We start from the raw sequence: 25131 nt of genomic DNA on the forward strand, positions 1-25131 counted from the left end.
GATGCAGAGGTGGTTTTATCTTTCAGGAACCATCAGGGCCGTGGATGTGGCATGCCATCCACCTCTGTGAGTAAGCGCACCACACCTGTCAGCATGCACAGTGTGTCTGCATAGAGGCGCGAGTCCTCTTCATCCTCCAGCTGAGAGGATTCTGTGTCTAGTTTACTCCGTGCAGCACCCTGATGATGACAAGAGGACCTGGAAGTGTTTCTGAGACACAATTCATAAGTTTCTGACAGCAGGGCCTGGTTAAACGAACCATGGAGCTGTCTTGCTGAGAACAGCACTGCCCACGGGAAAGTGGACAGGTCTGTGCGCTTGTGAAGGGAACAGGTCACCTACACTAAAGGGGAGCGCGGGCTCCAGGGAGGATTCCTGAGTATTCCCATTCATGTATTCTCTCTGAATTGAGTACCCATACACAGGGTGTCTGCAAAGTTGGAAACCAGGACACACCTACTTTTAAACTGTTAGTTACATTTTCAAATGCTATATTCAACGTGTTTTCAGGCAAATACCTAAGTAATGAGTATAATTATTAAATTGAAAAAAAGGTACTAAAGACAGAGTGTCCAAAAATCTAGAAACACTGGAAAAAATAGTCCATTTATAGCACGTTTTCATATGAGCAATTGGACATTTGCTTTAAATTTAGGTATCTGGAGACTGACCAAAAAAAAAACATTAAGTTAATTATTTGAAAAGTTTCACCACTTTGGCCAGGCTGGTCTCAAACTCCTGACCTCAGGAGATGCATCCGCCTTGGCCTTCCAAAGTACTGGAATTACAGGCATGAGCCACTGCGCCCGGCTGAGAATTTTTAAAAAGGGAGAAGCAACTGTAGGCTATTTGAGTGTTAACCGCTAAGAAGAATAAATTAAAACAGGGAGTGGGGCTAGGTGGTATTGGGGTGAGCTGGAGTGTTGAAATGAGACGGGGCAGTCAAGGAGGAAGGTCTGAAGGAGGGGAGCCAGCCTGCAGGGTTGGTGTGAGCACTCCCGTGGAGCTCTGTGTTTTCACCTACTGGGGACGGAGGACTGTGGTCACCAAAAAAACCCAGACCACGTCCAGCTCGGCCCTGGCAGCTTGCTCTGATATCACAGCACTTCTGTGTGCCCAGTTTTCTCCAGCAGGCCCTTCCAGCACCAGTGCTGTTCACCCTGGTCATGATAGCTTTTATCTTTAATTAATTCGTTGACAGCATGTGTTGATATACGTATATGTTGTGGAATGGCCGAATCAAGCCACTTAACATGCATCACCTCACATATTTAGCATTTTTATGTGATGAAAACACTTAAAATCTACTCTCATGGTGATTTTCGTGTATACAATACAGTAGTTCCCCCCACTTATCTGTGGTTTTGCTTTCTCTGATTTCACTTACCCTTGGCCATTCACAATCCAAATATACTAAATGGAAAACTCCAGAAAAAAGCAATTTATATGTTTTAAATTGTGTGTCATTTTGATTAGTGTGATGTAATCTCACACCTTCTCGCCTTGTCCTGCCTCATCCCACGGGGGACGTGAATCCTCCCTTTGTCTAGCATCTCCGTGCTGCATGCACTCCCTGCCTATTAGTCACTTAGGAGCCAGCCTGGTCATCAGATTGACTGTCACAGTATCTGTGTTCAAGTCACCTTTATTTTACTGAATAATGGCTCCACAGAGCAAGAGTAGAGGTGCTGGCAACTTGGATACGCCAAAGAGAAGCCAGAAAGTGCTTTCTTTCTTTCTTCCTTTTTTTTTTTTTTTTTGAGATGAAGTCATGCTCTGTCATCCAAACTGGAATGCAGTCACACCATCTTGGCTTACTGCAATCTCTGCCTCCCGGGTTCAAGCAATTCTCCTGCCTCAGCCTCCCAAGTAGCTGGGATTACAGGTGCTCACCACCACACCTGGCTAATTTTTGTATTTTTAGCAGAGACGGGGTTTTGCCATGTTGGCCAGGCTGGTCTCGAACTCCTGACCTCAGGTGATCCGCCCACCTCAGCCTCCCAAACTGCTGGGATTACAGGCATGAGCCACCACGCCCAGCTGGAAAGTGCTTTCTTTAAGTGAAAAGGTGAAAGCTCTTGATTTCATAAGGAAAGAAAAAAATCATTTGCTGAATTTGCTAAGAACTTCAGTAAATACAGTAAGATATTTTGAGAGAGACCACATTCACATAACGTTATTAGAGTTAGTTGTTGTTAATTTCTTACTCCAACTAATTTATAAATTAAACTATATTGTTAATTGTTGTTAATCTCTTACTCTGCCTAATTTGTAAATTAAACTTTATCATAGTTATGTCTGTATAGGAAAAAAAAAAACATAATACAGGTACAGCATCCCAAATCTGAAAACACACAATCTGAAATGCTTCAAAATCCAAAACTTTTTGAACAGCGACATGACACTCCAAGGAAATATTCATCAGAGCATTTTGGATTTTGGATTTTCAGGTTGGGGGATGTTCAACTGGTAAGTATAATGCAAACATTCCAAGATCCAACAAAAATTTGTAACACTGCTGGTCCCAAGCATTTTGGATAAGGTATACCCAACTGGTATATATAGGGTTCTGTACTACTTGTGGCTTCATGCATCCACTCAGCGTCTTGGAATGTACCCCTCGTGAATAACAGGAGGACCACTGTATATTATTATTAACTGTAGTCACCATGATGTGCAATGGATCTCTTGAACTTATTCCTCCTGTGTAGCTGAAACTTTGTACATTTTGACCAACACTTCCCAAACCCCTGAACCTCTGGCCACTGGTAAGTACCATTCTCCTCTCACCATCCTGCTCTTTGCTTCTATGAGTTCAACTTGTTTAGATTCCACATGTGGGTGAGAACACATGGTAGTTGTCTTTCTGTGGGTGCGTTATTTCTGTTAGCATAATGTCCTCCATGTTCATCTACGTTGTCACAAATGACAAGATTTCCTTCTCTTTTAGGCTGAATAGTGTTCTATTGTGCACTCTGTTATACCACATTTTCCTTATTTATTCATTCATTGATGGGCACATAGGTTGATTCTGTATTTGGCTATTGTGAATAATGCTGCAGTGAACCTGGGAGTGCAAATCTCTCTTTGACATACTGATTTCATATCCTTTGGATATATGCTCAGATGTGAGATTGCTTTATCATATATTCTACTTTCAATTATTTGAGGAATCTCCATACTGTTTTTCCATAATGGTTATACTAACCTACGTTCCACCAATAGCATATAGGGTTCTCTTTGCTCCACATCTTCACCAACACTCATTATCTTTCCTGTTATTAGTAATTGCCATTCTAACAGGTGTGAGCTGATATCTCATCGTGCGTTTGCATTGCCCTGATTATTAGTAATATTGAACATGTTTTCATATACGTTTTAGTTATTTGTATGTCTTCTTTGGAAAAATCTTTATTCAAGTTCTTTATCCATTTTTCAATCATGTTTTTTATTTGTTTTCTTGTTATTGGTTCTTTGGGTTCCTTGTATGTTTTGGATATTAATCACTTATCAGATTTACACTTTGCAAATATTTTCTCCCATTTTGTAGGTTGTCTCTTCACTCCGCTGATTGTTTCCTTTGCTGTGCAGAAGCTTTTTGGCTTGATGTAATTCCTTTTGCCTATTTTTGCTTGTGTTGCCTGTGATTTTAGGGCATATTCCCCAAATCATTGCCCAAACCAACATCATGGAGCTTTTCCCTTATATTTTATCTAGTAATTTCATGGTTTCAGGTTTTATGGTTAAGTCATTAATTTATTTTGAGTTGACTTTTTATGTGGTGTGAGATGAGGATCTAATTTCATTCTTCTGCATATGGATATCCAGTTTTCCCAATACCATTTATTGAACAGACTGTCCTTTCTCCATCAACATGAGTTGACGTTATGAAGTTAACTGTGAGCTTTTCATATGTGGTCTTTATTGTGTTAAGGAACATTCCTTTATCATGAAAGGATTTCAATTTTGTCAAATTCTTTTCTTGCATCTGTTTTCTGTCTAAACCATATGACATTATCATACAGTTTTTGTCCTTCATTCTGTTGATGTGGTAATCACATTATTGATTTGTGTATGTTGAATCATACTTGCATCTGTCCTTGCAAGGACAGATCCCACTTGGTCATGGCAATTTCGTTTGGATATTTGGCCCTGCCCAAATCTCATTTGGAATTGTAATTCCCAGTGCTGGAGGTGGAGCCTGGAGGGAGGTATTTGGATGATGAGGGTGCATGCCTCATGGCTTGGTGCTGCCTTCACGATAGTGAGTTCTTGTGAGATCTGGTCATTTAAAAGTGTGTGGCATCTCCCCCTGCTGCTCTATCTCACTTGCTCCTGTTTTCACCATGTGACATGCCTGCTCCCCTTCACCTTCCACCATGATTGTGATTGTAAGCTTCCTGAGGCCTCCCTAGAAGTTAAGCAGATGCCAGTACCAAGCTTTCTTTAAAGCCTGCAGGACCATGACCCAATTAAACCTCTTTATAAATTACTCAATCTTAGATATTTCTTTATAGCAATGCAAGAATGGACTAATACACATGGTGAATGATTTTTTTAATATCTTGTTGAATTCAGTTTGCTAGTATTAATATTTTGTTGAGGAATTTGGCATCTATGTTCATCCGGGATATTGACCTACACTTTTATTTTCTTGTAGTGCCCTTGTCTGGCTTTGGTATCAGGGTAATGCTGGCCTCATAAAGTGAGTTTGGAAGCATTCCCTCCTCTTCAATTTTTTGGAAGAGTTTGAAATTGATTGGTATTAGTTCTTTAATTGGTTGGTAAAATTCAGCCATGAAGCCATCTGGTCCTGGGATTTTTTTTGATGAGAGACTTTTTATTACTGACTTAGTCTCCTCACATTTATTGGTCTGTTCCTTTTTTTGGTGTATAATTGTCCACAATAGTCTCTTATGATACTTCAGTGTTTCTGTGGTATCAGTGGTGATGTCTGCTCTTTCATTACTGATTTTATTTGAGTCTTCTCTTTCTTTTTTTCTCAGTCTAGCTAAGAGTTTGTCAATTTTATCTCTTTTCAAAAAACCAAGTCTGTTTTTTTCACCTTTTCTATTGTTTTTCTAGTCTCCATTTCATGTACTTCTATTATGATTGTTGTCATTTTTTTCATTCTGCTAACTTTGGGCTTAGTTTGTTCTTCATTTTCTATTTTCTTGATGTATAACCTTAGGTGGTTTATGTGAGACCTTTTTTTAATGTACGCATTTATTACCATAAACTCCTCTGTTAGAACTGTTTTGCTGTATGTCATAAGTTTTGATATGTTGTGTTTCTGGTTTTTTTTTTGTCTCAAGATAGTTTTTAATCTCCCTTTTAATTTCTTCTTTGATCCATTGGCTGTTCAGAAGCCAGTGTTGTTTGATTTCTACATATTTTTGAATTTTCTGAAATTACTTTTTGATATGGCTTGAATCTGTGTCCTCACCAAATCTCATGTTGAATTGTAATCCTCGATGCTGGAGATGGGGCCTGGTGAAATGTGATTGGATCATGGGAGTGGATTTCTTATGAATGGTTTAGCACCATCTTCTTGGTGCTGTTCTCATGATAATGAGTGAGTTCTCATGAGATCTTGTTGTTCAAAAATGTGTGGTACCTCCCTCTTCTCTCTCTTGTTTCTGCTCTGGCCATGTGATATGCCTGCTACCCCTTTGGCTTCTGCCATGATTGTAAGTTTCCTGGGGCCTCCCCAGAAGCTGAGAAGATGCCAGCATTATACTTCTTGTACAGCCTGTGGAATCGTGAGACAATTAAAACCCTTTTCTTTCTAAATTACCCAGTCTCAGATATTTCTTTCTGGCAGTGCAAGAATGGACTAATACAGAACATTGGTACATAGGAGTGGAGCATTGCTATAAAGATATATGAAAATAAGGAAGCAGCTTTGGAACTGGGTAACAGGCAGAGGTTGGAGAGTTTGGAGGCTCAGAAGACAAGAAGATGAGGGAAAGTTTGGAACTTCCTAGAGACTAGTTGAATGTTTGTGACCAAAATGCTGATAATGAGATGGACGGTGAAGGCCAGGTTGATGAAGTCTCAGATGGAAATGAGGAACTTATTGGGAAATGGAGCAAAGGTCACTTTTATTATACCTTAGCAAAGAGCTTGGCTGCATTGTGCCCCTGACCTAGGGATCTGTGGAACTCTGACCTTGAGACTGATCATTTAGGGTATCTGATGGAATAAATTTCTTTTTTTTTTTTTTTTTATTATACTTTAAGTTTTAGGGTACATGTGCACACTGTGCAGGTTAGTTACATATGTATACATGTGCCATGCTGGTGCGCTGCACCCACTAACTCGTCATCTAGCATTAGGTATATCTCCCAATGCTATCCCTCCCCCCTCCCCCCTCCCCACCACAGTCCCCAGAGTGTGATATTCCCCTTCCTGTGTCCATGTGATCTCATTGTTCAATTCCCACCTATGAGTGAGAATATGTGGTGTTTGGTTTTTTGTTCTTGTGATAGTTTACTGAGAATGATGGTTTCCAGTTTCATCCATGTCCCTACAAAGGACATGAACTCATCATTTTTTATGGCTGCATAGTATTCCATGGTGTATATGTGCCACATTTTCTTAATCCAGTCTATCATTGTTGGACATTTGGGTTGGTTCCAAGTCTTTGCTATTGTGAATAATGCCGCAATAAACATACGTGTGCATGTGTCTTTATAGCAGCATGATTTATAGTCATTTGGGTATATACCCAGTAATGGGATGGCTGGGTCAAATAGTATTTCTAGTTCTAGATCCCTGAGGAATCGCCACACTGACTTCCACAATGGTTGAACTAGTTTACAGTCCCACCGACAGTGTAAAAGTGTTCCTATTTCTCCACATCCTCTCCAGCACCTGTTGTTTCCTGACTTTTTAATGATTGCCATTCTAACTGGTGTGAGATGATATCTCATAGTGGTTTTGATTTGCATTTCTCTGATGGCCAGTGAAGATGAACATTTTTTCATGTGTTTTTTGGCTGCATAAATGTCTTCTTTTGAGAAGTGTCTGTTCATGTCCTTCGCCCACTTTTTGATGGGGTTGTTTGTTTTTTTCTTGTAAATTTGTTTGAGTTCATTGTAGATTCTGGATATTAGCCCTTTGTCAGATGAGTAGGTTGTGAAAATTTTCTCCCATGTTGTAGGTTGCCTGGAATAAATTTCTAAGCAGCAAAGCATTTAAGATATGGCCTGGCTGCTTCTAATAACCTGTGCTTATAAGTGTGAGCAAAGAAATGACCTAAAGTTGGAAATTATATTTAAAGGGGAAGCAGAGCATAAAAGTTTGGAAAATGTGCAGCCTGGCCATGTGGTAGAAAAGAAAAGCCTGTTTTCACAGGAGGAATTCAAGCAGGCTGCAGAAATTTGCATAAGTAAAAAGAAGCCAAGTGCTATTAGCCAAGACAATGGGAAAAAGGCTCCAAAGGCATTTCAAAGACCTTTGCCGCCGCCCCTCTTGTCACACAGGCCCAGAGGCTTAAGAATACAGAATGGTTTCATGGGTCAGCCCCAGGGCCCCACTAACCTGTTCAGCTTCTAGACACTGTTCCCTGCATCTCAGCAGCTCTAGTTTCAGCCATGGCTCAAAGGGGCCCAGGTATAGCTCAAGCTGCTGCTTCAGAGGGTGCAGGCCATAAGCCTGGGGGGTATTCACATGATATTAAGCCTGCAGGTGCACAGAATGCAAGAGTTAATGCTTGGGAGGCTCCACCTAGATTTCAGAGACTATATGGGAAATCCTGAGTGCTCAAGCAGAAGCTGCTGCTGGGGCAGAACCTCTACTAGAACAGTGCAAAGGGGAAATGTGGGGTTTGAGCCTTCACACTAGTCCCCACTGGGGCACTGCCTAGTGGAGCTGTGGGAAGAGGGCCACCATCCTCCAGACCCCAGAGGGGCAGATCCTGGCAGCTTGCACCCTCAGCATGGAAAAGCCACAGAAACTTAATGCCAGTTTGTGAGAGCAGCCTCAGGGACTGAGCCTTGCAAAGCCACTGGGGTGGAACCAGCTGCCCAAGGCCTTGAGAGTCCACCCCTCACACCAGTGTATGCTGGATGTGAGACATGGAGTCAAAGGAGATTGTTTTGGAGCTTTAAGATTTGATAACTGCCCTGCTGGGTTTTGGACTCGTGTGGGGCCTGTAGCCTCTTTCTTTGGGCTGATTTTTTCCCTTTTAAAATGGAAATATTTTACCCACTGCTTGTACCTCCATTGTGTCTTGGAAGTAAATAACTTCTTTTTGATTTTACAGGCTTGTAGGTGGAAGAGATTTGCCTTGTCCCAGATAAGACTTGGGACTTTGGACTTTTGAGTTAATGCTGGAGTGATTTTGGACTTTGGGGGACTATTGGGAAGGCATCATTGTATTTTGCAATGTGAGAAGGACAAGATATTTGGGGGACCAGGGGCAAAATGATGTGATTTGGATTTGTGTCCCCAACAAAAATCTCATGTCAAATTTTAATCCCTGTTGTTGGAGGTGGGGCATGGTGGGAGGTGTTTGGATCATGGGAGTGGATTCCTCATGACTGGTTTAGCACCATCCCCTTGATGCAGTGCTCATAATAGTGAATTTTCATGAGATGTGGTTGTTTAAAAGTGTGCGGTACCTCCTTCCCACCCTCGCTCTCTATTGCTCCTGCTCTGGCCATGCTCCCGCTTTGCCTTCCACCATGATTGTAAGTTTCCTGAGGCCTCCCCAGAAGCTAAGCAGTTGCTAGCACCATGCTTCCTTTACAGCCTGCAGAACCATGAGCCAATTAAATCTCTTTTCTTTATAAATTACCCAGTCTCCGGTATTTCTTTATAGCAATGGGATAACGGCCTAATATACTTCTATTATTGATTTCTAGTTTCATACCATGGTAGTAGGAAAAGATACTTCATGCAATTTCAGTCTTCTTACATTTATTAAGTTTTGTTTTGTGACCTAACACATGGTCTGTCCTGGAAGACATTCCATGTGTGCTTGAGAAGAATGGATATTTTGTTGCTGCTGGATGGAATGCTCTGTATGTCTATTAGATGCTTTTGGTGTAAAGAGCAATTCAAGTCTCCTCTACCGAGTGTTGATGTCCCACCAGTATTTATATGTTGAAACCTCATTACTCATCTGACAGTATTAAGAGGTAGGGCCTTTTAGAAAGTAAGACATGAAGACTTATGAATGGGATTAGAGCCTCTACGAATGGTATTAGCACCCTTATAAAAGAGATTGAAGGGGGCATGTTTGCCCCTTTCCACCATGTCAGGACACAGCAACAAGGTGCAATCTATGAGAAATGGGCCCTCATCAGACACTGTATCTGCTAGCACCCTGACCTTGGATTTCCCAGCCTCTAGAAGTTTAAGAAATAGGCCAGGCATGGGGGCTTACATCTGTAATCCCAGCACTTTGGGAGGCTGAGGTGGGTGTATCACCTGAGGTCAAGAGTTCAAGACCAGCCTGGCCAACATGGCAAAACCCCATCTCTACTAAAAATACAAAAATTAGCCAGATGTGGTGGTGCATGCCTATAGTCCCAGCTACTTGGGAGGGTGAGGCAGGAGAATCGCTTGAACCTGAGAGGCGGAGGTTGCAGTGAGCTGAGATCACACCACTACACTCCAGCCTGGGTGACAGAGTGAGACTCCATCTGAAAAGAAACAAGAAGTTTAAGAAATAAATTTGTGTTATTTACAAATTGCCTAGCCTAAGGTATTTTTTTAAAACAGCCTGAACAGACTAAGACAAAATTTAATTTTTAAAAAATTTTCTGCCTCGCTTACCTGTCTATTGTTGAAAGTGGGGTATTGACATTCACTACTATTATTGTATTACAGTTTATCTCTGCCTTCAGATCTCTTAATTTTTGCATTTAGGTGCTCTGATGTTTGGTGCATACATACACACACACAATTGTTATGTCTTCTTGATGAATTCACTCCTTTATTATCATATAATTACCATCTTTGTCTTTTTTAAAAGTTTGACTTAAAGTCTATTTAAACTGATGTAAATATAGCTATCCCTGCTCTCTTTTGGTTTCCATTTGCATGGAGTATTTTTTCCATCCTTTCACTTTCAACCTATACATTTTTTTAAAGGTGAAGTGAGTCTCCTATAGGCAACATATAGTTGGGTCTTGTTTTTTGTGTTTGTTTTTAAATCTGTCGAGCTAATCTGTGTCTTTTGATTACAGAATTTAATTCACTTACATTTGTGGTAATTATTGATAGATAAGGCTTTACTACTTCCATTTTGTTCATTGTTTCCTGGTTGTTTTGTAGGTCCTTTTTTCCTTTCTTCCTGTCTTGCTGTCTTTGTTTCTGATTATATGATTTTCTATAGTGGTATACTTTGATTCTTTACTTGTGATATTTTATGTATAATCTACCATTTTGCTGACTATACTCCTTAGTTTAAGGTGCTAAGAGTACAGTAATTCATAAAATAGAGCCAAGTCTCTACTCAGACTTAAGGTGAGAGAGTGAGACAGTGCTTTCTGAATTCCTTTCTGCAGACTTAGGATTTAAATCTGAAGTGAGCACAGCCCTGTGGGTTCTATGGGTGATGATAGACAACTACTTGGGGATCTGAGTGGGATCAGTAGTGACGCAGTGAAAGATGTGTGGGGGCTGTAGGGGCATGGGAGCCTCAGGGGTGTTCAGGGCCAGGTGGGCTCCTCACATTCCAGCCTCAGGTCCCTCAATCCTCCCAAATTGCTGACCCCTGTGAAATAAGGATGCTGATGCTAGGAGAGATATCTCCAGGATCTGACATCATAGCATCCTGGGCAAAAAGCTCAGTTCCTCACACTCAAGTGAAAGGAGAGTGGGTCAGCTGTGGTGGTCAGGTATACGTGGTATAGAGTGTATGTGTGTCTGTGTGTGATATGGTATGTTTTGGGGGAGGGGATGTGTGTGGGAGTGGTGTGGTGCGTGTGTCTATATGGTATGGTGTGCATGTGTGTGTGGTGAGTACATGGTGTGTGTGTGAGATGTGCAGTATGTTGTATGTTGTGTGTGAATGTGTGCTGTATATGGTGTGTGTGTGTGTGTGATACATCATGTGGCGTGTGTGCATGAATGTGTGGTGTGGGTGTCAGTGTGTTGAGCATGTGGTGTGTTGTATGATATGTATGGTGTGTATGTGGCATGTTGTGTGATGTGTGTGTGTTTAGGGTGTCTAAGGCTGTGTAGATGCAGAAGCTTTATAGATGCTCCACAGATGGCTGTCTTTGCTCACCAGCTCTCTTAGACCCCTGTAATCTTTCTTTTATTGTATTGCAAATGACATTGCCCACCAAGAATGTCACAATGGGCAGCCATGGGCAGTGATTCCCAGCCCTTATGAAATTGTTACGCCTACTCAGTACCCCTCTCCTTCTTTGCTTATTTGTCACTTTAAAATGAAATCAGATTCAGTGAGCTTTGTGTCTTTAGGGGAATTCTCAGTGAAGTCTGGAAACCCTCCCCCCTCAGGTTTTCCGACCGCTGCTTGGAGTTTCTGGTATGAAGTGCTGGTGTTCTCCGCCAAGCAGCAGGTGCATTTGTAAATTACTGTGGGATGCTAACGGCTATATACTTTTTATTCATTACAGCTCCAGTCCCCAAAAGGCAAAAATGTGACCACTGGACTCCCTGCCCATCTGACACCTATGCCTACAGGTTACTCAGCGGAGGTGGCAGAAGCAAGTACGCCAAAATCTGCTTTGAGGATAACCTGTAAGTACCAGCGTTTAGAAGGAAAATAAAGGGATCCTACTGATTCTTGCCCCTTCCCTGAGGCTGATTACCGAGCAGCAGTTCTGCCCACAGGAGAGAACCGTATGTCGTTGGTCTCAGGCAAAAGGCTGAGAGCATCCAAGTGGAAATGAGAAAGCTCTGCTGTATTCACCAGGGAAGGAGCTGATTGTCTCTAATGGCTGTATGTGTCTTGTGTTTAATGGTTTTACGGTTTCATTTGACTGCAGTTGTACTTAGGATTTAAATCTGAAGTGAGCACAGCCCTGTGGGTTCTATGGGTGATGATAGACAACTACTCTGGGATCTGAGTAGGGATCAGTATTGATGCAGTGAAAGGTGTGTGGGGGACGTGGGGGCATGAGAGCCTCAGGGGTGTTCGGGGCCAGATGGGCTCTGAACAAAGTTAGACTACTTTAAAAAGCGAAGTTAGACTACTTTACTTTGAATATGTGGCAAAGTCCTTCCAAGTCATGGGAACATGAAAACTCAGCCGATAGTTTCTTCGTTTTATTTTATGATCCTCACCCTCCTGGATTAAAGCAGGTGTTGTTTCTGTTTGCAGTCCATACTTTACACTTCTTCAATATTTTGGGAAAATCCATATAGGATTGATATTATTTCTTCTTTAAATATTTGGTGTGATTTCCCAACAAAGTCATCCTGGCCTGGAGGGGTTTGTTTTGAGGTTTTTAACTGCAAATTTAATTGATGTAATAAGTACAGCACTACTTAAGTTATCTGTTTCTTCTTGAGTGGGCCCCATTTTTTTTTATTATTTATTATTATTTTTTTAGTGCTTCCTTGATTTACAGCATAGCTAAACTCAGCCGAGTCTTTCTTTGTTCAGACTGAAATCAGCCATTTCTCTAAAGAGAGAGTTCCTTAATGGGATGTGGTATTTAGAAACCGAGATCTAGACACTCATGGGCCCTTGATAGGGTTCCTCCTAAGCACTTTTAGTGGACAGAACCAAGCAATGCATTTGTTTCTAAATCATGAATTTACATTAGCATTTACAATTCAAATTCAACAGTGCAGGAGTCTTACCCCCTTAAGTTCTTTGATTTTACATTTTAACTCTTCCCTTACACTGAGAATCTTGGTTCCTAGTACTTCGCCTTCAAATTACAATACCAAGACTACTAACAATACAACTACTGAATGAAGTTAAAAAATGTTGTTTGCAGTTCCTCATAGATTTAAAAATATTTTATTAAGGGTATAAAGAGTCAGATGTCCATATTAATCAAGGCTCTCCAGAGAGACAGAGCCAATGGCAGTGGGAGGTAAGAAGAGAAAGGAAAGAGTGGATTTATTTATTAGAGAAATTGGCTCATGCAATTATGGAGGCCAAGAGGTCCCACGACAGGCCATCTGCAAGCTGGAGACCTTGAGATGCTGGTAACATGGCTGAGTCCAAGTACTAAAGCCTCAGAACCAGAGAGGCAGATGGTGTAATTCTCAGTTTGAGAATCAATAGGAGATGGGAGGTCTGCTGGTATCAGTCTTGGAGTCTAAAGGCTGGGGAGCCTGAAGTTCTCATGTTCAAGGTAGGAGAAGTAGAAGGGTGTCCCAGTTCCAGCAGAAAGAGAGAGAGGCAAAAGGGGACTGAAGTTGTCTTTTTTTTTTTTTTTTTTTTTGAGACAGAGTCTCACTCTGTCACCAGGCTGGAGTGCAGTGGCGCCATCTTGGCTCACTGCAACCTCCGTCTTCCAGGTTCAAGCGCTTCTCCTGCCTCAGCCTCCTGAGTAGCTGAGGCTACAGGCACACACCACCATGCCTAGCTAATTTTTGTATTTTTAGTAGAGACAGGGTTTCACCATGTTGGCCAGGATGGTCTCGATCTCTTGACCTCATGATCTGCCTGCCTCAGCCTCCCAAAGTGCTGGGATTACAGGCGTGAGCCACCACACCCAGCCAAAATTGTCCTTTTATAAGGAACCAACCCACTCCTGTGATAACAGCATTAATCCATTCAGGAGGGCAGAGTCCTCATGGCCTAATCACCTCCTAAAGGTCCCACCTCTTAATACTATTTCCACATGAGTTTGAGAGGTGACAAACATTCAACTCATAGCAATGACCAAAGTCATATGAAATAATTACTTTCCCTGTAGTTATTTTACATTGGATTAATTTCCATTTGCTTTCAATGCTAGGTTTGTTTTTCTTTGGGTTTCATTTAATTTTTGAATATATATTTATGTGGTTCAGAAATCAACATTATGTTTGAATATTACATGTCCCAAAAAAGGAGGCTCAGAGAAATCTTCCCTGTATTCTCCACCTTTTCTCCCCACCTCTTGTTCCCATCTCCATTAATTTTTTAATTAGTTTTTGATTTATTCTTCCAGTATTTTTTAAAGGCAAAAAATAAGCCCTCTCTCTCTCTATATATATATAATTAATACATACCTATGTATATTTTTATATACAGGTATATATGTGCATGTATACATGTGAATATATGTATATGTGTGTATGAATATGTGTGCATATGTGTATATACACATGTATACACGTATACACTCATATGTACACACACATCTATATCCTTTCTTACATAAAAGGTGGTAAACTCTATACACAGTTATGACCTTGGCTTTCTTCACTTAACAGTTAATAGAGATTACTCCGTATCAGTACATCAGGCTTTTCCTCATTTCTTTTATTGATATGTGGTATTCCATAGCACGGATGTGTCATAGTTTATTCAACTAGTTCTGCACTGATAGGCATTTCTGATGTTTGATATCTTTTGGTATTACCAGTAATGCTGCAGTGAATAACCTTATGAATATATCATTTTGTAATAAATTATGATAAGGTGAACAGTTGTGTAACCACCATCCTGGCTAAGAAATAGACTATCACTAGCACCCCACAAGCCCTCTGTGTACCCCTTCCAAAATGCAGCTTCCTCTTTCCTTCCTGCCCAATGGTAACCTGGATTTTTTTTGGTGGTGATTTATTTCCTCACTTTTCTTGGTAGTTTTACTGCCTAAGCATGCATTGCAAAATACTGTTATTTAATTCAACACTTGTTTAATGTTGTCTGTTTTGGACTTTGTATAAATGGAATCATAAACCAAATACTCTTTTGTGTCTGAGATTTATCCTTCATGTTGGATGTAGCTGTTGTTCTTAGATGTTCATTGCTGTATGATACTGCATTGCATGAATATGTTACAGTTATCCATTCTATTGTTGAATGACATTTGAGTCATTCCCAGTTTGGGGTTATTATGAATAGTGCTGTTTATGTCTCTTGGTGCACATGCACATACATTTCTGTTGAGTGTTTTTTTGAAGAAGGATTCTCACAACTAGCCTCAAATTCAGTGATACTCTAGAAAAACTCCTAAGACCCAGTAACAGGTTACACTTATAGGTAAGGTTTCTTACAGCAAAAGACACAGAGCAAACCCTGCTGCATGTTCTGCTGATGGTGAATTCTTCCAGTTTATGTTTCTCTGAAATATCTTTACTTCACCTTCATTCCTGAAAAATAGTGTGGTCTGCTGATAGTGAATCCTTCCAGTTTATGTTTCTCTGAAATATCTTTATTTCATCTTTGTTCCTGAAAAATACTTTTGTAGGCTGTGTTAGCCGTTATTTTCTTTCAGCACATTCAAGGTACTATTCCACTGTCTTCTAGGTTCTATATTTTCCTTTTGAGAAGTCAGCTGACAGTCTTATTGTTGCTGCTGTGAAAGTAACTGCCCATTGCCCTCGTCCCCGTCACCTTAGAGATTCCTTGTCTGGTTTTCAACATTTGTACCACAATGTGTCTTTTGTTGTTTTATCATCTTTGGAGTTTTTTTGAGTTTCTTAAATATGTAGGTATTGAAGTCCTTCATCAAATTTAACAAATTCTCTGCTCTTGTATCTTCTGCCCATTCACTTTCTCCTCTTCTTCTGAGATTCTTAATGAAACATATGTTAGACCTTATCACTACTATAGTCTCTAGAGCCTATAGTCTATTTTGTATTTTCCATTTGTTTACCTCTCTGCTCTTTATCGTGGACAGAGTTGTTTTCCATTCACTAATTCTCTCATCCACTGTACCTAATCTGCTGTCAAACCCATTCAATCACTACTGATTTTAGGTTACTATATTATCTTAGTTTTAGAAATTCATTCTGGTTCTTTTTAAAATCAGCATGTCAGTTTTGGTACTTTTCAGTTCTGAAATTTTTAATTTTATCAAGCATGTTTTTGAATACATTATAGTTAAAGTCTGAGTTGGACAACTCTAGCATTTAGAGTGCCTGTGAGTCTGTCACTATTATCTACTGTTTTCTGCTGGTTCCATTGGCTCTTGTGTGCGTTGGCTTTTTTCCTCACGTGTCAGGTTTCATTTGATCCTGCACCTGTTTTTTTAAAAAAATTGAGGCATGGGATGATATCTTCTTCTGAGGAATTATCTTTGCTTCTCCCAGGGACCTGGAACCTTTAGCAGAACAGGATGACCTGAATAAGTGTTGAAGATTTTCTGGGCCACCTAGTTGACTAAAAACTAGGCTGAAGTTTATACAAGCTCTGATTTTTTTCTGGTTTGCTCTCACTTTCAGGATTCAACCCTTTGTGACCCCAGCCCAAATAAGATGTGGGAGATTTAACATGGCCCTGACCCTGGCTTCCAACTTCTGTTCCCTTGGCTCACATGGTTGTCAGAAGGGCTGTTCACTTCCTTACACACCTTTTCTGGAATCAGCAAATTCTCCTTGGTTAAAAGTAGCTTTTAAATGCTGGACTTACCAACCTGAAATTTAGTCTTCTCCCAGATCTTGGCCTGGGAAATTCTTAACTACCTTATTTGGTCTCTAACGTATACAACCAGATCTTTAACAACAACAGCAACAACAAAACTTGCCTCATGTTTTCTGCTTTTCTCTATGAGAAAGTCGGTTTAGATTAGCCAATTTTCTATTATCAGAAATTTCTTTCTGCTTCAAGTTATTATGGAATAGTCTCTAAACCTTTCAAAAAGCACTAAGCCTAGAAAACTCATAGGGGAGTTTAGGTAAAGGTGTCAAAACAAAATATTAAAGTTCCGTGTTCGCTATTCCAAAGCATGGAAAAAGGAGGAAGCCTTCCAAATTATTTTCATAAAGCTAACATGTCATTGATTCTGACTCTTGACAATGGGAACATGCACATATACAACATGCACACACACAATTTCTGTGATCTTCAGCAATAATTACCATCTCCAGGAAAGTCATTTAGTCTTCCTGATTTTAGGGCACAATCCTCTTGAATTTGGCATTTCATATTCTACAATTTAAAGGTTAAAAATTAAGTGACATACTCAGGCACAGTGGCTCATGTCTATAATCCCAGCACTTTGGGAGGCTGAGGTGGGCAGATCACTTGAGCCCAAGAGTTCAAGAGCGCCCTGAGCAGCATGGCAAAACTCCATCTCTACAAAAAAATTTTAAAAATTAGCCTGTTGTAGTGGTGCACGCTTGTACTTCCAGCTACTTGGGAGGCTGAGACGGAAGGATTGCTTGAGCCCAAGAGGCAGAGGTTGCAGTGAGCCACGATTGCACAACTGCACTCCAGCCTGGGTGACAGAGTGAGACCCTGTCTCAATAAATAAATAGATAATAAATTAACAATAAAGTGCACCTGTGAAGAGCCTGAGCTAAATAAATGTTAGTTTTTCTTCCCCCTAGCCATTTGTCTAAACTATAAGATTGAATGCAGTGTCCAGGCCCCCTGAGAGTCCAGGTCCCCTGAGGGACTGAGTCTGTAGACACTGAGAATAGATGTGTGTGGATGAACATGGGGGTGGTGGTCTCGGGAGCTGCACCAAGGCGAATGCAGACCTTCAAGGAAAAGGTGGGAGACAGCAGATGAGACTGACATTCGGTCAGGCGAAGACTTCGCGGAGTCGGGAGAGTCGCACGCCTCTTGGTACTTGACTAATGCTTAGCTCCATTTCAGGCTTATGGGAGAACAGCTGGGAAATGTTGCCAGAGGAATAAACATTGCCATTGTCAACTGTAAGTTACTAAACATTTTCTTTAAACTTCTCTAAAAGCTCTCTGGTCAGATTTTCAAAGGTACCTTGGGTTTTCGAGACTTTTGCACATGATTTAGTCTAGGTTTGTATTTTAATGCATTTTAAGATTATATATTCAATTATTTTTACAAGTCTCACTTCACAGATTATTTGTGGTTCTAACAACAAATAAACAACTGAAAACCAAATATAGACTTTATTTTAAAAAAAGGAAAAAACAGAGGGATAGGCCAAAGGTAGGGTTAAAACCAGAAGGGCCGCCAAGGGGGTGCAGCCTGTGGTCCTGGACTGAGCCTCTCATTTGCTCCCAGAGTCCCAGTGTCTGCTCAGGGGCTGACACCATAGACCATCTCATCCTTCTGTGTGATAAAAGCCACTGCAGCCTCATGGGAAACAAAACTTGGCCTTTCTCTTAGGTCTGGAATAAAGCTCTCTCACAGTTGCCATTGAGGGGTCCAGAGGAGAAGGAAAGGGTTTCCCACAACGTCCCTGTGAGTGAGTGGGCAGCATAGCCCCAACACGTGAGGGCTGTGGAAGTGAAGATAAAATGCTCCTAGTCTGATAGCCCTGAAGGAGACTGTAAAGTAGGAAGTGGGCAGGCTGAGGGGGCTCTGGTGTTTCTGTGGGATGAGGCGGTTGGGCCTGGCTGAGGGGGCTCTGGTGTTTCTGTGGGAAGAGGCGGGTGGGCCTGGCTGAGGGGCTCTGGTGTTTCTGTGGGAAGAGGGGGTTGGGCCTGGCTGAGGGGGCTCTGGTGTTTCTGTGTGAAGAGGTGGTTGGGCCTGGCTGAGGGGGCTCTGGTGTTTCTGTGGGATGAGGTGGGTGGGCCTGAGTGAGGGGTCTCTGGTGTTTCTGTGGGATGAGTTGGGTGGGGGAGGTATTAGTGTTCCATCAGGTGTAACCCAAAGCAAACTGGAAGAAAGTTCTAGCACAGCTTCCAGCACTTTCCTTTGACCTGGTTTTGGGGACTCTCCTCAAGGGGCCCACCCTGTCTCTGCAGGCTGGTTCATTACATCAGTGGTGTTTGCTGGAGATAGACAGGGAAGAAATATTTCCTTCCCCAGGCCCTGGTGCCACAAGTGTGCCCTAGTTCTGTGAACTTTCTTTTAAAATACCATTTCTTTTATTTTCAGATGTAACTGGGAATGTGACAGCAACACGATGTTTTGATATGTATGAAGGCGGTAAGAAAATTTTTTCTGTTAAAATTCAAATGAATTTTAAACAGAAAATTAAGATTAAAAAACACAAAGAAAAATGTCAACCATTTTTATTTTGTCTACTAGAAAAACGCCAGCAGCTCTCCTGACTAATCTAGAGTGGTCTTATGTAGATCCTCTTAAACTCTAATTGAATTCATAGAACATTTGAAGGCATCATCTAGAAATGTCTTTTCTTCTGTTAGTTTTCCTCAGTCTTTCTCTTTTTAGCTCTCATGATATAATAAGAAAGAGAAAAAGCCTTTTTTTAAAAAAAAAAAAAGCCAAATACATTATATGTAAAATAAAGCCACCAGCATCCAGCCCTAAATATCATCATCCTTTGAAAGCTGTCACGATTACTCCTGGTGACTCACAGTGCTCTGCTGGGCTCAGGGCAAGCATTCCCGGAACCCACGGGTGCCCAGTCTTTCTCGATGGTCTCTCCTTTCTAGGCACTGACTCTTGACTGCAGTTGTTGGCCAGGATATACTATCCCCTCTTATTTTTATATATCAATGAGACTTTCAAAAACAAGTTTTTATAAAGATAGTGAAGACGAAGAATAGAAAACGCCTGCACCCACCCAATAAGAAGGACACAGTTGTACTCTGCAGTTAACCTAAGCAGAACAGTAAATAATGAGCCGCAGCGGTGAGTAACAGGGTTTGAGGTTTACCTTTATTTTATAAGGCATAGATAAGTCTCTTGGCACACACTTGCCCACGGTCCACATGTCTCGTATTTGAGTTCTGTGGGAGTCTCTCTCCTGCACACGTCGGTGTGTTTGCAAGGCCACTCTGCTCAGTGGTCGTGGTGTGGGTGTGGGTGTGGCCCTTTATCAGTGACTGCAGAGAACACTCCACCTGTGCCACACAGGCTGCTGCTTGTTAAGAGTTTGGTTAATAGAATCTTTATGATCTCATTTCTAAGGAGGGTTTTTTTTTTCTACCAGGGGCTCCACTTCTCTCGTTTGTTGGTCAAAAACGCTCCTTATCTTGACCCCCTTTCACTACCGCCCTGAACACCTATTGCAAGTGTTAGGTTCTTTTCCTTCTACGCTGTGCCACTCACCTCAGATAGTCCCTATGGTACCCCAGTGAATGTTCACATGTCCAGAGCTAGCACACCATCTGCAGGGTTGAGCAGCGAGCGCTGGGACCCCCAAGGATTCAGAGTGGACACAGAATGCGGGTGCAGGAGGAAGCCCAGCACCCAAGGCAGAGCCTCAGTGAACAGCAAAGACCCTAAAACTGACTTGCATCCCCCAATAGATAACTCTGGACCGATGACAAAGTTTATTCAGAGTGCTGCTCCAAAATCCCTGCTCTTCATGGTGACCTATGACGACGGAAGCACAAGGTGAGTGGGTGTAGGTCTGTCACAGCGGTGGGCAAGAGAAGCCAGCTGGGGCAGAGGCTGCCAGGGTCTCTCAGTGACATCCTCTGGGGACAAGCAGAAAGTCCAGGAGCAAAGTACTTCTCTAAGGAAAAAGAATGAAAGATCATGACAAAATAGATGGCATTTCTTTAAAAAAAATTAAATCACTAATCACAGAAGTACTAGAACCTAAATCAAAGGAGTATTTCAAGGAATCAAGACAAAGCCACTGTTGACCATAATTAGGACAGACAAACTAACCTCCAGACAGAAAGCCTAAACCCAGGGTGGCATTAATAGTTACAGCAATGTGAAAGGAAATTGAGATAATTTCCCTATAGAAAGAGGAAAAGAGGCTGGGCGCAGTGGTTCACACCTGTAATCCTAGCACTTGGGAGACCGAGGCAGGCAGATCACGAGGTCAAGGGTTCGAGACCATCCTGGCCAACATGGTGAAACCTTGTCTCTACTAAAAATTAAAAAATTAGCCAGGCATGGTGGCATGCACCTGTAGTCCCAGCTACTCAGGAGGCTGAGGCAGGAGAATCGCTTGAACCCAGGAGGCGGAAGTTGCAGTGAGCCAAGATTGCACCACTGCACTCCAGCCCGGTGACAGAGCGAGACTGTCTCAAAAAAAAAAAAAAAAGAGGAAAAGAATAAAGAAATACACACATACACATTCAATACTGTACTAGAAGTGGATGTAGCTCAGTGCCTCTCAGAGTGTGTCCTACTAAGTAAACCAAACCTGTGTCTTTGCTGCAGAATGTCTAAGAACCTTCAAAGTGCTTATTTGTGTGGTGAATTTCCCAGACAGGGCTACTGACCACAGCATTTCCCAAATTTATCAGATTCCTTTTTTCATGGAGCATCTTACCAAACTGAAGTTCCTTGGCACATACTTTGAAAAATTCTGACTTAACTCACTTAGAACAATCTAAACTTAACTGTTTACTTTCCTGTCTACCCTCCTGTCACTTCCTCTAAATCTTAATGTTTGCATTGGCAGTATTGTTTTACATTTCTTTTTCCTTTTTGATGTGGACTTTTCTGATTATGAAAAGGGGGCAGTTTTGGCATTTGCTTTCATCTTTCAGCAACTTCTCCCCACCTTATTTTGTGGTCACTAAACAAGGGGCAGAGCAATAGCCGAAAATTGTGTTGGCTGAGTGTGAGCCTGAGATTGAACCCCAAAGCACAAGGGCTTTCCAGAATTGAGAAGTAGAATTCTGTGCCCCAAACTGGGGCCTAAAATGGCTCTGGATGTCCAATGGTTAACTAGAAATGTGACATTCTCAAGAAGCATGTGTGCCTCTTAGCTGCCACTGTGTGTCATGCACTGCAGCAGGAGATGAATGTGTTTAGAAACCTCCATCCAAGGATGCACAGCGTAACACATCCAGAGCAGAGCTCCACTCCTCTCCACGTCTCCCTGAGATGCTCACATGCTTTTCCCTTTGTCCTGCAGACTGAATAACGATGCCAAGAATGCCATAGAAGCACTTGGAAGTAAAGAAATCAGGAACATGAAATTCAGGTCTAGCTGGGTATTTATTGCAGCAAAAGGCTTGGAACTCCCTTCCGAAATTCAGAGAGAAAAGGTGAGTGGTTTTAAAATGTCCCTTCCCACCAATGGTGAGTATAGTCAATGCTGTGCCTTGAAAACGTTCCTGGTGGCTTATAACTCCCTGTCTCCAAACATAAGAGTTTTGTCAACTGTTCCCGTGAGATCAGCATTAGATCCAGACAGAAGTTTCAAACTTCTCCAATCTCTTTCAAAGTAGAAAATTCTGAATGGGCTGTTGGTATTGGTTTTTCACCATGCTGCAGCCAACATGGTCTGTCCTGGGCCTCTCCTTCCTTGGGCAGGAGGTTTACCTCCCCAAGCTCCTGCTATGGGGAAAGTAAGAGAGCTCACCTCTTAGGATGGCTGAGAGCATGAACAGACATGGTGAATGCAAAACACTCAAAACAGGCTGGACACCAAATCAACACTGCACAAATCTGGCTTCCATTGCTGCTGCTGCTGCTGCTGTACTAACTGGGCACGTGATTGATTCTAAGTCCCTCCCTTTATGGCCTTTATTTATCAAAGAGAAATAAAGAGCAAAAGAATGGCGTTCTCACTTATTAACCACTAAGTCTCCTGTGAAAATTCCAACTGAGGGTTTGCAAAATGTGTGGGAGTAACAAGCTGAGCATCCGATGACAATCACAACATCCTGGAGAATTTCAGAGGGTCCTGCTCTCCAGGAAACGATGCTGCAGTAACCGGTGCAGGAGAGGAGGAAATTGTGCTGCATGACCAAGGCGCGAGACTTCCCCACTATACCTTCTGAGGATAAGGGCCTCCTTTCCACTTAGCCAGAAATTCCCAGAAAGCAGAGATTTCTACATCTCCAGGGTGTGCAATAGGCCGCTTCTGATTTCAGGCTCTGACATTTGGTCCCAGTCTGCCTCCTTGTGCTGTGGATACGGGTCTGGGAAGAAAGACAAGCAACAGAAGCAGCTCGGCATCTTCTTGTTGCCATGACCACCTGAGGTAGAGGAGAAGGGGGCTGGATAAGGTGCGACTTCAGCGCAGGCCACACAACCAGACAACTTGTAACTGGTTCCCAGGAAACCCTAGACCTTCTGTGACCCCCTCTAGTCTCATGTTCCGGAGGCCCGGAAACCATGGTTATTTTAGCATGCATCTACACAAGCATGCTTTCCCCTTGTGACTTCATGTTCCTCTAGAGCCAGGAAGCCAGCCCTGCAGAACGTGTAGGGAATGTTTCCCGGGGCCCTGGCCTCGACCCCTCCTTGCTTATGATTGTGCCTGGGCACTTGCATGCACAGTGAGCCCTCATGGGTCTGCCCTAACCGAGAGGCACTCCCTGAGCTCTGATTGGTGGGGCTCCTTGGGCCCCACCACTGCCTGGACCCACACTGAGGGCAAGCTGAACCAGCCACACAATAGTGAAGCCGGGGCTTAGGGTCCTGTGTTAGTTTTGCGAGGGGACGTCGTGTGATCTTAAACAAGTCACGTCACCTCTCTGGGCTCCAGCTTTCCTGCCTCCTCCAGGGCCAGCAGCTGTGCTGCAGTGTGCACCCCATTCTCCCCGGGATTTCCTCAGGCTGACCCTGGGGAGCGAATACTGGGTCCCCATCTCTCCGATCCCTTGTGTGATCCATGCCACAGGCTGTCGTCTTTAGAATGTCCAGGCTTTATCCAGCTGGCTGTGTGGTCTTGGAAAGTTATCTAACCCTCTGTGCTCAGAATCATCACCTGTGAGAGGTGAATAAAGATAGTTCCTGTCACAGAAGGGCTCCTGAACGTGAAAGAAGAGAAACACATGGATCTCAGAGTGGAGTCCTGTAACCCAGAACAGCTGAGCCTTCCTGGAGCTCCCCGGGTCCTGCCCCACCAGCCCACCCCAAACCCAGATCCCTCCGCACAGCTTCTGCAATCAATGTCTCTCCCAACTTGGGTCTCCCCAAAACCCAGTGATGTCCAGGCTGTGCGCAGGACAACTGAACCAGCTTCTCAGAGGGTGGGGCCTGGCCTGGAGATTCTGGTGCGCGGGGAAGGGAGCCTCCTTGCGTGGATCTCCAGGAGGAAATGGAGGCCCTGGTTTCACATACACACTCACACTTCCCCTTAACAGTGTCCTCCGACTTCTCTGCTCCTTCCCCGGCTCTTACCCTGTTTTCCTCCTCCTCTTTCCTTCCTTCCCAGTTCCACAGTCTCTTCAGCATCTCCAGGGGCCTTGTCCTACCTTATCTAACCACCCCAGCTTATTTAACTAGCAAGGGCGGCGGTGAGCAGGTACTCCTGGCAGCCCGGGCGTTGTGCCACACAGGGACCCGTCCATGCACACGAGCGTCTGTGGTTATTATTACTACCAATGGTGCAGTTCTCCAGCTGATTTATGAGAGTGTCCAGACTGTACCAGAAAGGCTGGCATGTGAGGCTGAAATCCTTTTTAACTCAAATGTTAACATCTCATCAAACAGGTTCTTCATTAATGTTTAACTAAGTCGTAGAAAACAAAAACCTCATTGGAATTGCACAGAGGAAGTTGTGGTCCTTCCTTATGATTTCCTTCATATGAAAGAGTTTCTGGAGCAGGAGAAATCAAGAAAAAGACTGGACGTCAAAGCCAGGGCTGAGTTTAGAGAATTGGAATGTGTTTGGAAATGGTGGCTCCAAGTGAATTTCAGGAAAATGCCTGTTTTGCCCACCTGTGTCAGCTAAAAGTTATCCAAGTTACTACAGGAGTATAAAGACGAGACCTAAACACAGCAAGCAGTCAGTGCTGGAGAGTTACTAGAGGTTCTGTGGTTTGGGGGCGCTAAAGGGCGTTTGCTCAAATGTTGGTGAGGTCTGGACTGGTAGCCAGGGCTTCAAGACAGGTCTTACCGAGACCTTGAGAGAAGTGCCACTGGAGGAATCATTTGTGTCTGTGTTACTTTGGCTATTCAGACTTGCAGGTGGTGTATTTCCCTAAGGGTGGTGTACCCATGTTGGGAGGGCCTCCTGAGTCCTCAGGGGTCTCCCCAGCCCCCTGTTCACTCCCACTCCACCTGCTATTCCAGGAGTCAGCTTTCTAGGCACAGCGCCTGGGCCACTCTCATGCAGAGCCTTTAATGACCCCACTACCTGCTGAATTGAATTTTAAAGTATAAGGAACTTCAAAGATTATTCCATCCAACCTCTTGGTTTTATAGGAGGAAGGAAACTGAGAAATAAGTAAGGACAGGAGTCTTGGAAGTGAGGGTAACCTGGTTCAGAT

The 25131-nt window shown here is 42.7% G+C and overlaps 1 protein-coding gene across 2 annotated transcripts in view; it reads left to right on the top strand.

The window, feature by feature from the left end:
* The window catches only part of FAM3B (FAM3 metabolism regulating signaling molecule B), a 42023-nt gene that overhangs the window by 11060 nt on the left and 5832 nt on the right, over nucleotides 1-25131 (top strand). For both annotated transcript variants that reach the window (XM_003823907.5, XM_057300928.2), the window contains 5 exons: nucleotides 11601-11724; nucleotides 17699-17757; nucleotides 18908-18958; nucleotides 20248-20335; nucleotides 21822-21954. In XM_003823907.5, coding sequence (XP_003823955.1) covers nucleotides 11601-11724; nucleotides 17699-17757; nucleotides 18908-18958; nucleotides 20248-20335; nucleotides 21822-21954 — 455 coding nt within the window. The remainder of the gene's footprint in view (nucleotides 1-11600; nucleotides 11725-17698; nucleotides 17758-18907; nucleotides 18959-20247; nucleotides 20336-21821; nucleotides 21955-25131) is intronic.

The sequence above is a fragment of the Pan paniscus genome, chromosome 22 (genome assembly GCF_029289425.2).
Source record: "Pan paniscus chromosome 22, NHGRI_mPanPan1-v2.0_pri, whole genome shotgun sequence".
NCBI classification, from domain to species: domain Eukaryota; kingdom Metazoa; phylum Chordata; class Mammalia; order Primates; family Hominidae; genus Pan; species Pan paniscus.